The 15,590-nt window shown below is 44.2% G+C and overlaps 1 protein-coding gene across 4 annotated transcripts in view; it reads right to left on the bottom strand.

Annotated features, from left to right (window-relative positions):
- The window catches only part of NT5C2 (5'-nucleotidase, cytosolic II), a 60,428-nt gene that overhangs the window by 4,085 nt on the left and 40,753 nt on the right, over positions 1-15,590 (bottom strand). For 3 of the 4 annotated variants that reach the window (XM_027672147.1, XM_027672148.1, XM_027672149.1), the window contains 10 exons: positions 9,255-9,372; positions 7,716-7,811; positions 6,331-6,422; positions 6,085-6,142; positions 4,746-4,839; positions 3,677-3,730; positions 2,460-2,543; positions 1,675-1,716; positions 495-602; positions 86-152 (listed from right to left, as the gene is read on the bottom strand). In XM_027672147.1, coding sequence (XP_027527948.1) covers positions 86-152; positions 495-602; positions 1,675-1,716; positions 2,460-2,543; positions 3,677-3,730; positions 4,746-4,839; positions 6,085-6,142; positions 6,331-6,422; positions 7,716-7,811; positions 9,255-9,372 — 813 coding nt within the window. Of the gene's footprint in view, positions 1-85; positions 153-494; positions 603-1,674; positions 1,717-2,459; positions 2,544-3,676; positions 3,731-4,745; positions 4,840-6,084; positions 6,143-6,330; positions 6,423-7,715; positions 7,812-9,254; positions 9,373-14,044; positions 14,105-15,590 lie in introns of all 4 variants that reach the window. The other variant, XM_027672150.1, reaches the window with a different exon arrangement.

The following is a 15,590-nucleotide window of genomic DNA, read 5'->3' as shown; positions in this document are numbered from 1 at the left end:
TCATTTTAGAGGGCCAGGGTTAGGGACAGAGCAGGTGCATTTTCCATGTCAGAGGCACTCCATAGAAGAAGGGTTCTTGCCTCACCTCCTGAGTACACGATGCCGTGCTGCAGTGGGCCAGTGTAGGTACCAATCTTCAGCTTCCCGGTCACCTGAGGAAGGAGATGTTGTGTTAGTACTGAACAGCTGATGGTCTGGATCTTTTCTGTCCTATTGATATTTTGGTCTGTCTCTCACTCCCAAGCTGCCCAGAGGTAGCTTTCCACATTCTTTTCCTTTTGTCACGTGCAGTACATTAGGGAAGCCAGCAAAGCCTTGAGCTCTGCTGTGCCCAGGTGAGGGGCTGCTAAGGAATCACTAAGAGGAGACTCCAGCCCACCATCCCTAGCACAGGTCCTGTCTAAACACTGCATTGCCCATTGTCACTGAGAGATGCCACACAGAAGGTGCAGGAGCCCTGCCAGCCATGGAGGTGCCCTCCACTGACCACTCACCGTGTCCACCTGCCGCAATACGGTGCCTTCCCCAAAGAAGAGGGGTTTTCGTGCATCCACCAGGATCAGGTCAAAGTAGGACTGCCATGGCCGATGGGCACTCCCAGGCTGCAAAGGCAAAAACAAACTGCAGGATCAGGCACAACACAAGCAACCACAGGGAGTTTAACATGAGTGTCCATTAAAATCCCTTAGTCCGTGCCTCTTGTGGTACAATTATGGGTTGCCAACACTATTTCCTATGGTATTTTCCTTCTGCCACAAGCCCACAACAACAGCACTGAACATCCACGTCCCAACACAGCTGCTGTGTAAAGAGGTGCTGTAAATGAGACCAGTGCCACTGTTCCTGAAGGTGACATCCTGCATGGATCCAGACATGCAACTCCACAGCTTCAGCCTTTCAAGGCCATGCTGGTACTTTTGCCAAGAGCAATGCCTGGACTCTGTTCCACAGAGCATGGCTTTGAATCACAGCCCTGCCCCAAAGGACACTGGGCCTTCATAACTCCATGTTTCCACACTTTCTGAGACCACGACCACAGCAAAAGGATTTTTTTTAGCTATCAGCTGTGGTGACTTTCTACGCTCTCAAAATGTCTCCCTGGGCCACCTTCTACTTCTAGAGCACAGTGTGAAAAGACATCTTTTCAGCGTGAGATAGCCTCTTACTGGGAGACTGAAAGAGCAGTGTAAATTTATGTCATAAGCCTGTCTCCAAAAGTTGCAGGGCTGAGTTATGACCTCAGAAGAACAAAAAAAAGCATGACTAAAACCTTTGGAGTTACCACAGTCAAGGCACAATCAGGCATAAACACTTCTGCTGTTTTATAAAACTATTTCCTTTCCATCAAGGCTTTTTTTAACAACATCTAAAATATTGCACGTTATTTCTAAGAAACCTGCCTGCAAAATGGCACAGTTAAAATGTTTTATCACTAAAATAATGTTATCATTAACACAGATTATCATTTGAGACCAGATGATGCCTCTTTTCTCTTTGTTATATTGTATTTGCTTTGATCCTATTCAAATAGGACATGAAACAGCAAGTGTATTTTAACCAGATTAAAGCAACTAATCCCATGCAGCCGATGAAGCAGGATTAAAATGCTTTCCAGCTACACAGATAATTAGGCACATCAGTTGCTATTGCAACTGCAGTCTAGAATTCACATACCTTTGGTCCATGTGGGAAGTCAAACAAGTAAGTCATAATTTTCTGAAAGAGAGAAAGAATTTAATTATGTGCTTTTAAACATATGTTTGTGTAGTTTATAAAAGCATACTTTTCTGATTTTATCTTTTCAGATTACAGAACTTTATTTTCAGAATTTACACAAAAGTCAGCATAAGATTTAGAGACAAAATGAATGGAATAGGACGGTGACAGGAATTAAACCACTAATTTTTATAATCAAATAACACAGCTGCCTCAGAAAACTGCACACTGCCTCAGGCATATCCTCAAATGCTTTAAAACAGCATATAAATGTTCAGATTGGCAGTGTTGTAACATCTTGACATTCACCTGGAGCTGGAAGTAACCATGTTGATTTCTCAGCTTAGCAGACAGCCCTTTCTGGCTCTTAAACCTCTCCAGGACCATGGCTTTGGTGACCTGTTCGTACTCAGACTATCTCACTTGAAAGGGAATTTCTGCATTTTAAAGGATGCTGAAATCCAAAATGAGTATCACTTTCCTTTTCAGCCTTTTAATTGCTGAAGATCTGAATGAGGCTCAGAGGGACTTAAGCCAGGCCCATAAGCCAGTCAGTACCAGAACCAGTACTGCAAAAGATGACTCCAGACAATCTGCATCCACCACCAAACCATCCTACAAGCAGATCACAAAACAAGCGATTCTCCCCCAGAAGATGTCCCGCCAACACCCATACAACAAATGAATGGCTGGTTTTTGCTTATCCCGTGATAAACCAACACAACAGTTCAAGCAGCACTTACGTCTGTGTATTTATAGTCGCTGTTTGTGACGAGAAACACCTTCCCCACTTCATTCATGCGGCTGAGCAGTAGTGGCAGCTTTCCCTGAAAGCCAAGGCACATACAAGTCACAAAAGTTACAGACATTCATCATGGCAAAAACACTCCCAGCTATGATCCCACCAGACAAAAAATAAAGCAAACCAAACCATCAAGCAAGCAAACTCACGTGTTTTGTACTGGCCAGAGCCAGGAATGCTGCTGGTCCATCCACGTAACCCCTCCAGAGCACAGCCCAGGGGAGGAAGGCGAGGTGGAAGGGCTCAGCAGGGCTGTGGTGCCTTTGCCAGCCACAGTGCCAGGCACCCTGTGCTGCTCCCACCGATCTGCTCCAGCTCCAAGTCCGTTCCCGAAATGGGCCCAGAGGCAGGTGAAATCTGAGCTCACACGAGCCACAGGTTGGAACACATTATAATTCCAACCTCAAATTAGGGAGAATTTATTCCTGGGGCTATTTTTATTGAATCAGAAATCTCAGTCCATTGCCAGAATAGCTGATTACCTCACAGAACAGTTTCATAAGAATTTTGTAGGCATGGAACTAGAAACAAGGTAAACTGCTTTAAAGTGATACTGTACCACAGAGCTCATCTAGACTAAAGAATACTTATACTGTAAGTGGTCCAGAGGGGCCTTGCACACTGCAGAGGGGCAAAAGTAAGGGAACCGCTGCAGCTTGCTCAATTAGATGTGCTCAACACACATTTTGGGGCTATCAAGAGACTGGACATGGGCGAGACTTTCAGGATCTTTTTTAGTCCCTCATGTTTAAGTGTGTGTTGGTTGGGTGGCTAAAGAATACTTCTGTCTAAAGAGATGCTCTTGTTTTTTATAAAGAGGTCTGTTCAGGCAAAGAAATGTGGGCAGGGAACACAGTGCTTTCACCACCAAAAGAAATAAACGAGCCTTGACAGCATATTCACCTGTGTCCCATGATAACATTTCCTCTGGCTTTTATATTTGACGTAAAAAACGTGCACATCAATACGAAATCACGTGGATCACTGGCTCAGGATAAAGGCTGTGCCCGAACCTTCCACTTTGTCTTTGGTTATTACAATAGAAATCACAGTGTTATCTGTTTTGTGATTTAGTAAAGCAAATCAGCATGTTTATTTCTTGCCTGCTTAGTCAGTACAGAATGTCACATAGCACAAGTAAAGTAACTTCACACTTACATCTTTCACCACGTACTTCTCCAGATTCTCAAGGGTCTTTTCCTTGAGCGATCCCTGAAATAGAAACAACAGAATCCAGTGAGGTAATGGAAACTTAGGATGTAAGAGACATCAAAGTAATGCCAACTTTCACACTTTAAAATGCTGTGAAAGTACAAACCAGGGCGAATCTGAACCAGTGACTCTAGAGATGAGAGGCTTTGAGTAGCAGGGACCATCACAAACTCTGTGATCCATCGATTCCCTCACCATGGTAAATAATCCACTTCAACAGCATTTTAACCCTTTCAGAAGGGAATACAATAGAAACAAACAAAAAATAGATTTGCCATACCAAACAAGACAGTTAATGACCTGTCTCCAACACTGACCATAATGCTTTAGTCAAAGGCCAACTCCAACATGTATCACACAACACTGCATAAGGAAAGAAAAATAGATTCCTGACTTCCACATGGCTAAAAGGACCACCACTAGTACAACTGTGAGCATTATCTTGTGATGGTTCTCTATCCCACCCAACAGACACCTTAAATGAGGGAGAATAAGAAAATCAAGTCTTTAACCAGATGTTAATCCTTACAAAATTTTACTCTAAATTTGTGTAAAAGTGTGTGAAGAAGATGAACTGCGTCTCCTCTCTAAATAGAGAACAGATGATATATTTCTCTCTTTAATGCAGGTACTTTTCAGACAACATAAGGCAGTACTAATGTAAACAATTGGCAGTAGAATACTGCTTTAATAACTAGGACAATGTACAAGTTGTGGACCTCAACTGCAAATACCCTCATGGCATCATGCTCTAAACCCCATGAATTAAAGTACAGAAATGGAATCTGGGCACAATAAAAAGGAATAGGAAGCCAAGCCAGATATGTTCCCATGCTAGGAGGGCAGTTGAGATCTTGACTTACTCACATACAATTGTAATTTATTATCTGTTCACTAGGCGGCAAAGCAGGGCTTTTGCCCAATAGAGGTATAGCACATCTTAACTCAAGTGTTACAAACTAGCCCATCTAACCCAGTTACAACTACAGATGTCCCCAGGAGTTCTTGCAATCACCTTGTAATGAACCCAGTCAACAGCATCTCTGACATCTTGGAACATGCTCCTGAAGGACATGAAGAGATCTCCATCTTTAAACCCCGTTTCACAGCTGTGAGGAGCCAGAAGAAAGATTTTAGCAGCCAATTGCAACAGGTAAGGAACACATCAAGGAGAGAGACAGTTCAAAGTGCTGTTTGGAGCTTGTGTTTTCGTTTTACCATAACGGTTTCTTATCTACTACTTTATCACAGCTCAGACTTGAAAGAAGGCTACAACCAGAGTTTAACAGGATCTGTGTGTTACCCAAGAATGTCTGTGCCTCCACAGCAGTACTACAGCTTTCTGTGACTGCAACTCTTATTTCTCACCCACAGTATTACAAGGAAAAAAGACTGGGACTGTGCAGCTTGCAGCATTTTACTAAAGATGAATGGTAATGAGGGAGCAATCAGAGTGCTGCTCTTTCTCCCTCTCTCCAGTGCTAAAGGGGGTGCCATGGAAATCAACTAAATGTAATGCTGCTGAGAGGAGGAACTACTTCTGTGTTTAGAATGGTTAGAGTTAACAGGAGACATTATGTGGAGGTATCTTTAAGACACCCATGAGAGCTTGCATCAGAAGAACTCAAGGATGATTACACAGAGCTGTATTTATTCTGACAGCAGTCATCATGCCTGTCCTGAGAAAGGATACTTCACCTGACAGATTGTCAGCATAAACAGTTCCTCTGCTCCCACATAAAGTCCCATTAAACCTTTGCCTTCTGCTCACATAATATGGAAAGATGACCCATCACATGAGTCAGCAGCACAGCAACATTCACATGTGCCCGTTCAAACTGCAGCTTGTTTTTATGTTTATACCTTTTTTAAAGCTAGGTAAATACTCATGCTGCACAAACAGCCTTTTACACCAGAATGTGCTTGAGCATTTTACCTCTAAGCGTGCAACATCCTCTATTACGACATGAGGGACTTCCAGTAACTGTCTGAGGAAATTCAGCCTTTCAGTTACCAGTTGAAACGTGGCTCCAAGGGGTTCAAAATGAACTGAATGGTGCCTGTAACCACCCTGTAAGGAGTGTGCAGCCTTAGAAGCTGCCCCAACTACCAGTGTCAGTCACTATGGTGACACTGATATACCCTGTGAAGGAAATCCTCATAACCAGCCTCTTCTGTACACACAGATCAACTCGTCACCACTAAATTATGAGGCTGAACTTTTCCCCACCAAAACCTCTTGAGGGGCCTTCACTGATATTAGGAACAGCTCCATCTGTGCTGTATTGCTCTTTATATGGTATAGTAACAATCTTACTGTTCCAACAGCACCTCAAAGCAGAGGGAACACGCACCTGGTGTACCGGTCACAGTTAGTAAAGAAATCCACTAGGCAAGCCAACAGGTAGGTCTCTGCAAGGAAAAACAACAAGATTTTAACACTAGGATAACATAGAGCCCAGATAGCTTTAGGCCCTGTGCACAAAGGAAGAAGGTTCATATAAAAAAATGCAAACAGATAAATAGAGTATGACATTAGCAAAGCTTTATTGGCTTAAAAGGCACAGAAAGAGGCTTGTGTTGGCTCATATTAGACTCACCTGGTAGATTGAATAACGTGTTCAGAATGTAAAACCTATCTGTGTCATCCCTCTGGATAAATTTATTTGGATATTGATCCCGTGTTTCAGGCCTGAGAAGAGATAAGGTGGAGAAGAATGAAACTGCAAAACATAACAAGGATAAAATGTGCTGACCTGCAAAATAGAGTTGCAGCAGGATCCACTAACTAGAGTCTGTTGTGCTTTAATCAACACTCAGCTTTCCCACATGCACTGTCGGCACAAGAGCACAAGTGCATCCACTGGTGTTCCCTTGGCCGCGCTGCCTCCGGCAGAGCCAGGACAAAGCCCTCACTGCTGAGTCAGCAAACTGAGCAGAGCCCACACAGGGACACAGAGTGGTCGAGAGTCCACAGCTAGACCTTAAACCCCATGCTGCTGCTATGAGGATGCTTTAAATCATCTGTGCTGTCATTGTTTGCTTATCTTAAACTCTCCCCCACTTTCCATGTGTTGCTTTCCACTCTCCCAGCAGTTTTCAGCAGGGGTGTACAGGGCTCCGCTGCAGGAGGTTTGCTTGGGGCCCTCTGAATTAATCAGCAGGGTGGCGATGACCAAAGGAATTTCATTATTCTGGTTTCTTTAATTTCTGGAGCTTTGAAGATCACTTCAGGATCAAAGAGGAAGTTGAGTGCATATATAAGGGCTTTTTCTAAATTTTGGACTCCTGATGCAAGGGCTTACATGTCTGCAATGAAAAAGTTTGTCACCCTGGGGGCCCTGAGCTTGCCTTGCCTTATATCCATATGCCCTTGCAGCAGGGAGGGGGGATTTGCTGGGACACATCAGGCATGTGGCTCTGCAGTCCTCTCTGCTTCCTAAAGCACCTTCTCTGGGACAAGAGAAACACAAGTATCCAAGGAAGGCTGCAGGAAATGGCATGCAATGCTCAGTTCTGACACCCTCACAGGTCAGAAACACAAAGGGGTAGAGCAAGCTTGTTCCTTCCCCAAGCCAGCTCAGGCCCTCAAAGTTTCTTAGCACTGACTGTGGAGTTGACAGCCTCACAGGGCACAGGCCCTCTCTGCTCCCAGCAGCCCTCATGCAATGGCTTTGTCTTAACTGACAAGCTGCTGATGTTGAACTGTGCCAGGACAGGTGAACAGCCCCTGCATTATCCCATCAATCCTTCCCCACAGCACACGTTCTGTGCCAGCACAGATCTTTCCACTGTAAACACCTGAGCTGTTGCTGTGCCTGAGACCCTCAATGCATCCCCAGTTAATCCCGGCGCTGTAGGAACATCAGCACAGCATCTGCTGTTAGTGGAGTCCCTGTGACTCCTTATACAATGGGTGCCCTAAGGATCAGTGACACAAAAGAGTGTATTAAGTCAAAAAGAATAGCCAAGAGTTGGCACTCACCCTCTGAGGAAATTAAAGCCATGTGCACACACTAGGAGGTTCCCATAGGCATCAACTTTCAGCAGGTTTCCATAGTGGGTATCAAACACCAGGCCTCTGTTAAGAAAGCAATTTTAGATATGAAGAAGCGAGTGTATTAAGCGGTGACCACTTTATTAGCAGCTGGAACACCTCTAGAACAGCTTGCTTACTTGGTGTGGGGCATCAGAACAGAGTTGCTGTTATTCTGCAGATGGGGTCCCTACTGTCCCTTTTACCTGGTGGGAGGTGAGCAACCAGAGGCCTGCACCTCCAGGTGAAAGAGATACCTGATCTGCTCCCCACAGCCTTGAAAGCAGAACCATTTAACCCGGCAGCAGCTTAGCTATGCACGTACCAGGGAGGCTGTGGGCCTCTTCCACAGGGTCACAAATCTGACACCTGTGTTTGTGGTTCCCTGACACACCTGCTGGGCTGCAGGGAAGAGTGAGGTGTGATAAAGGAATTTCTCTCCTCTTTTTCATCACTGTGTCACAGACAGAGCCAGATGGGGCGTGTAACTATGGCACAAAATGCTTTGGACATTTCTGACTCCAGCAAAACTGTTTCACTTATTTAGCAGCCTGTATCTGGAGAAGGCAGTCTTCCTACAGAGATATTCCTTCTGTCCCCTGGGATGAAGGCAGTAGATTTAATGGAGTCTTCATCACAGGTTTGTGAAGGGCTACTGCCTTGTTATGGGCAAGGGCACAGCCAGCAGCAGTCTCAGTGTAAAACATGCTGAGAGGAGGGAAGGAAGGAGGCTGCCAGACTGAAACTGGAACAAGCCAACAGTTCCTCTGAACCAGTCTTTTGTAAAGAAGCTCCAAAGGAGTCAAAAAAGCAAAATCCAGCAAAGGCACAAGGGGAAAGAACTTAAAGGTGCAGAGTTGGATCCAAAACTTTGTTTAAAACAAGCAATGTCCTTTTCACCTCTGCCACCAAAAGACAAAATGTAGGAATTCAGTAACTTTGCACCATTAACTTTCTGCAAAGTTATGAAATCAAAAAGTTACTAAATCAAAGTTACTAAATCAAATGCTTTTGATGTTTGACTCATCTAGACAGATGAATTGGATTGGTCCCATTTTTATTGTTTACTGTCAGCTTAATTTTCAGGATGTCTTATGCACTAGGACACTACTAATTAAAATCATTAAAGAAAAACGTTCTGAGACATCCTAGCAGCCTCTTGGACAGTAACAGCTCCTTCTCCCCCTCATTTTGATTTCACTCCCAATCCAATTGTATCTCTGCTGTCTTTGCTTTGAAAGGCTATTTTTGGACTATGTTTTCAGTAGGGTTCTTTTCTTGTATGCTCCCTCTTTGCTGGCATGGATTCATGTGTGCAAAGGCCCTCCATATACTGGATCAGTCTGCTTCCTTCCCCATGATCTGTGGTCAGCCACAGGCTTCACAGCCACAACTCCGAAAACCTGGCCTCACATGTCGCCTATGAACTTCACAGAACAAGTATTCAAGGCCTCAAGCAGGCTGGGTTGGTATCTGTTAGTCATTTACCTGGTAGGGAATGCAGGATCATACACAAAATTGAGCAGCTCATGAGGGTATCCAATGGAAACTAATCTTTCTACGGTCAGGTCAAATCCAAGAGATTCGTATTCAGGGGATTTATACACTGTACCAAGATGAGATTTCAGTTAGAAAATTTGAAAACAGCTAGGGGGTTAAACAAGAAGGCAATTAAAAGTAATGTACCCATTCGCCCTCCTCCCTCCTCCACATACCACATTCCCTCCTTTGCTCCTGCCCTTCCCTGCCTTGGGTCTCCCAGCCCGGAATTAGCTCATGCCCCAGGGCTGCAGCAAAGCAAAGCTGCAGCTCGAATTTCAGCAGCAGAGTGCACCAGATGAAATATCCATCAGTTTATCACAGCTCTCTGCATCAGAAAAAATGTATTTCAAATGGCAGCTCCCCTCCCTGCAGTGCCGTTAGGCAGATGCAGGAACGCTCCCTGTCCCACCTGTTCCAAGTTTTGGTTTGCTGTGTTTTCACAAAGCTGATAAAGAAACCAATAAATTGAGGGAACACATATACTGGAGGTTAGAAAGCCTGACATTCATCACTGCTGTGCTACTGTTACTGCTCTGGATACAATCCCAAAGCTTAATATTGCTCCAGATTTCATCTCAGGGGAATTAATGTTTGCTGCAGACTAAGTTAGCTTGAAGGTAGAGCTGTCAAGTTAACATACAATTTGTTTGTTAATAACACCATATGGTACTGCAAAAATCTGTTAGCTATTACCCTTGTGCATCAAAATGCTACTCTCTTAAGCAAGCTCACTGCTCTCACATGCCACAGGAGCTGCTCATCTGTGACACACACCTTCGCTCAACGCAAAGGAAATGGACTTGTTCAACCAAGTCATCCCTACCATCCGGCCTGTCTTCTTCCTGCAAATGACCTTCCTGTGCACTGCAAATGTTACTGTTTAATCAGATCATTAATTCAACATCTAAAATGCAATCACGACAGATGGAAATCACTGTGTTCCTCTGGTGGTGTGTTTACACTCGCTGCATGTCTGTAGAAGCCCAGGAGATAAGGGGCTAATGTGCATGTCTCAAACACCAATAGCCGGATAGTCGTGGAGCCAGCCAAGGATTGTTGGTAATAACAACCAAGGATTGTTGGTAATAACATGCTGTGAGAAAGAACAGGATGTGGCTGGACAAGGGGCCATACAGAGGTAGGACAGCACTTTCCTGGGACAAACATCCTTGTTCTGGCTCCTGGAGATAAGCACAGCTCAAGTGCAGGAATGAGGTCAAGAAATAGGCATGGACTGTACGGGGGAGATCAAGACCACCTAAGACTCTCAAAGCCCTCCGACCCATTTCCAGAAAGGTCTAGAAGAATGGACTGCACATGATAACTAATTTGCATGGAAAGCATGAAACTTATCTCCCAGGTGGAGAAAACTTATCTATAAAAAGGGACCCCCAGAAAGCCCAGGTGTGTGTGCACAGGGACCCTGGACACCCCATCAGCTGGATCAATGCTGGAGCCAGGACTGGTGATATTTTTTCTCTTTCTTCCTTTTTTTCTCTCTCTCCCTCTCTTTAATTCATCTCTCCATCTCCATATCTCCATCTCCCTATTCCCCTCTCTCTCTCCCTTTCCCTCCCCTTCTTTCACCCCCCTACCCTTTCACCCTATCCCTTTATCCAAAACCCACTGTGGTGTGCTTATACTAAAAGTCCTTGACTAATGTAAATTTCCATGCCAAGTGTGTAATTTACTAATAAAACTCTGTAAACCTTTGCAGACCCTCTGACTTCCGTCACTGCTTTCGACCATAAGCACCTAAATAACTTGCATGCTCCCTTTCCCTTAAGGATGGGACACCACAATGTCACTGACTTAAACTGGTCCTAAGATAAATACAACCCTTTACTGCAACTAGAACTACCATAAGTTCAGTGAGCCCAACTGTCTCAAACACTTGAATATTTCAAATTCAGCTGAGTAAAATACAAACATGTACAAGTTACACAGTAAACTCATTAGAAGACTGATTGCTTTTCCTGACAGAGATCTAGCACATCTGTGGGCCTCACAATATACACTAACACAATCATCTATACTGCTCAGCTAATCACCAGCATATATATACCCTGCAGGATACAGAAGTTCAATCTGAGAAGAGAAAACAAATATATAAAATACTAAAAAAAATATTAAGAAGGCAAGGACTACAGACAAAGCAAGACTGTCAAAAGACTCAGATCACAGTAACTGTGACAGAGGGCTCCCATACCTCTTAAGAATCCAAAAAGCACCAGAATCCTAATAGCTAATTTTCTCCATTAAACTAAGAGCATTAAAAACATAACAAGCAAACCTGTAATGGTCTTAAACAGATAACTAAAATCAGTAAAGCAGTTATCAAAATCTTCAAGCAAGATTACACCAATGGCAAACATCAACAACATTCAATGCACGTAGTCTTTTCTGCCCTTTAGGAAAGGAAGGGTTGATTAAGCTATAGATAGGAATAAGCAATAACAAATACAGCTAATGAAGAAATCAGTGACTGAGAAGGCAATTCTGGGGAGTGAGCTAGAGCTGGAGGGAGCAATAGCCAGTTAGGTGATGAACAAAATTGTGAGACTGACACCAGAGCATCATCTGGAAAACAGAATTCCTCTGATGCAGGACAGTAGAGGCACTTCCCCAGGAAAATGATTACAAATACACCTGCATGTGTTCTTAGAAGGTGAAGGCACTGCAAAACTTCTTTTTATGTGAAGCAGACTCCAGTCCCCTGCTCTGTCCATGAAGCTGCTGCACTCCTCCTCATTAGCTTTCTGGGAATTTGACCCTGTTGTCAACTTAATCCATAAAACATTGCTCCCAAACAAATATTTCTCCATGGAAACCCTGCTCTTTCTGAACTAACCATCATGATGCTGCCCAGACACAAGGAACCTCAAGGAGCATGTTGGCATCTCCTCTGGACAACCAGCAGTGGTTCATCAACAGCTCCAGCAGAACCTTTCCAGGGAAACTGGAGGGCTGTCTGCTAAAACAATCTGTGTATCTCGTTAACTAACATTCCACTAGAGAACACCTGTGGTGGACACGAGGTCAGCTGCTCACAAAATGCCCTCACTCCATTTCTTCCTTTCTGTATTTGCCTCTCTGTCTTACATAAATCACTACAGACCTCTGTTTAACTCTCCAAGGAAACAAGTTGAAGCACCATTAGGAAAACTGCTGAGGAACAAATATCAACCTCAGCCTTCATCATTTCAAGTCTCTGCTGAGGCAGTACTGCAACCAGATTAATCTGAATGTTTCTTTTTGGGGGACAGTCATTCCCCTTATCTCTAAAGCTTTAGATTTTGCTTCCTTGACGTCTCTTTGAATAAAACAAAACTATTAGCTCATTCATGCCTTAGATCCCTTCTCTATTTTTCTACTACTCCACAATATCTGGAAAACAAGAGCCTTCTCCTTGACACATGAACTAAACGGAGACACAGGAAACTGGACTCCTAAAAGGGATATAAATGTTCTCTAGTTACCAGCATACTTACTGCTCAAGACAAATTTTCCTTTAATTGGACACACAGCTGGGAAGAGAAAAAGAGCTCACTGAGCCCACCTTGACAGCACTCTACACCACAGCACTTGCTGCATCAATTGGAACAAGCCAAAACCCTCTGACACTTCTGGTGAGCCTGTGTCAGTAACATGAGCTTCCTCCAGGCAAACAAACAATCCACCTCCTTCAGATCAAACACTGAACAGGATAACACCGCTGCAACTGCACATTTGGGGAAGATGCCCCAGTTATAGATGTTATTACTAGATAAAAAAATGTATTTAATTATTGTACTCCAGGCTGGTCATTCTGTCTCACGTTTGGTTTACTTCAGGCAGCCGTAAGGAAATAGAGGAAAGAGGAAAGATCAGTATTTTTTTCTGCAGCTGCATGATGAAAAATTAGTTTTAAACTTTGCTGGAATATCCCCTCCCTCAGATCTGGTTGTTGATTCCACAACTGGAGATAATTTCTGTGCCCTGGCAATGCCATGAATTCAGCCATTTGCCATACAGTGTCTCCCGTGCTCAGCTCTTTCACCCAGCTGAGAACGGCCCAGTCTACAACCATCCCCAGCTCTGTGACAGGGGAAGAGGCAGAGCCACAAACCAATTTTCAGACTGTCCTTGCCCAACACATGTGGGATGACAGCAAAACATGCTACAACTTATTCTGATTTCTTTTTCTCTCTCTTACTGCTTGATGGCTGTGTCTCTGCCACCATGCCAAGTCCCCAGCCCCAGAGGAAATGTTATTTTAATGGTCTGTGTTCCAACACAGGCAAATGCTTCAGTAGCACAGGGCAATCAGCACCCAGTACTCAGGGATTATGCAACCAGGGTGGAAAGAAACAACCAAAGGTTTTAAAAAAACAGAAGCCAGTGGACAGCATTTCAGCTTCCCCTTCATACCATCACTTGGCTTAACATTACACCACCAAAAAGTAAAAAGCAGTACCCCGGGAGTGAACGCTGCAAGCCTTCAGGTCTGTGATGAGTGCAGGCATCCCTTCCACAGTACGTGCTAGGAGGGAAGCTGATCTGGAATGAGCAGGGGTTGTGCAGTAAGGTATGCAATTCTCATGCATTTGTGTGGTTGTGTTTACCTTTGCTGCCAAGACACATACAGTAACAATTTTATAGCCTTCCTGAAAAGGAAAAAAAAAAAAAAAGAAAAAAAAAGCTCTCTACAGAGGCTCCAGCTTATGCAAAATGCTGCTGCCAGGATTTTAACTCACATGAGGCAGATGCAGATTCAGAGTGTCACTCCAGGCTTGACGGAGTTACACTGGGCTCCCCTGTTAAAGAAAAAAATCAGACTGATTTTAAAACTGCAACAGCTCTGTGCCATGTGGGACTCTGTCTGCTGGAGCTCTGTCCTCTCGTAAGCTCAGAAGCTGGCCTGGCACTTATTCCAAATACATTTATAACTGATTTATAGAAGAGGCACAGTTGGAAATCGTGCATCCTGCAGGCAAAATTCTGTCCTCATATCCACAAAGCAGTCTTAGATCATCAGCTCAGGGATAATTAGGAGGAAGAGGCCGCAAGCACATTGCCCAAGTGACATAAACCCTTCATGTTTCTCTCAGACGCAGAGCAACTGGTTCAAGAAAAGGTCTCATGCTCTTTTTGGGGATTTGCCATTATTGTTCATTCCTCAGTTGGTGGTAGATTACTCCTTTCAGGGTGCTCACTTTCTTTTGCACCATAAAATGCCTGTATGTGTCAGCACTGGAGACTTGGAAGACGGAGTCAGGAGCTACTCCAGGAACCTGAGAAGAGAATTTCGCCCTACATCTTGAAGGTGCTCCCAGCAAGAGCCTCACACACCAGGTCAGTCTGATGTAGCAGGTCTACAATCAACTGTACACTTTAAAATGCTTATGCTTGGGCTTTTATGGGCAAAGCATTGCAAGATAAACCAGCACCAAACCTGCACATAGTGCTGCACTGTACTGCAGTGCACTGGTTTGCAAGTACACACAGTAATAAGACCAGAGCTATTTCGCAACTTCCAGGTATGCACAGAGTAATCAAGAATTATCTTTGAGATCCAATTTGTACTAAATAGAAAGCTGAGTTGAAATGATGTTGCAAAAAGGACCCACAGAAGTATGCAGATCTCCTGGAAGGCTTCTCCAAAAGTAAACGTTTAAAGCCTGTTTTGTTTCAAAATTAATATCTGGGGAAGGCTCTAGCGCATGTGATGGCTCCGTCTAAGCTGTAGGGAGGAGAAAGCTCTTCAAGTGCTGCCCATATCTTCCTTTGTTTCTCCTCCACACACAGATATTTCAAAGTCAGGCAGGGCAGCTTCTCGTTTGTTCCAGGGCTTGCTGACACACCTTACAAGGTAGTCATGGATCTTAGGAGAGAAGCAGGAGCCAAAGCTGCAATAACCACGCTTTTTGTACTGCTTCAGTTGTTTCCCCTTTGTGAGATGTATTTGCACTCCTGCAAGCCAGTCCAGTCTAGCCATTTCTGACCACTATGGATTTGGTGCTGGTAAAAGCCCTGAATTGAGAACAGTGACAACATGCTGATTTCCCACACCACCGAGGCAGCTTTGAGGAAGCAGCTCCCCTTTGCCAGCATCCTGATTTAGGAAGGGAAAAACGAGCTCAGGAGGTCACTGCAACAACAGAAGCCTGCAGAGTGAGCAGCTCCTCTGGGTGGAGAGGCAGGGCAAGGACCACTAAATCATGACCTGAAGTAACATTCATCGTTGCCTCCAGTTTTTGCCCATATGTCACTCTCTTTTGCCCGAGTGCTCTCTTAGGATGC

Source organism: Neopelma chrysocephalum, unplaced genomic scaffold (genome assembly GCF_003984885.1).
Source record: "Neopelma chrysocephalum unplaced genomic scaffold, ASM398488v2 Primary Assembly neopelma1_97390, whole genome shotgun sequence".
NCBI classification, from domain to species: Eukaryota; Metazoa; Chordata; class Aves; order Passeriformes; family Pipridae; genus Neopelma; species Neopelma chrysocephalum.
This window is presented reverse-complemented; position numbering and strand designations above follow the sequence as displayed.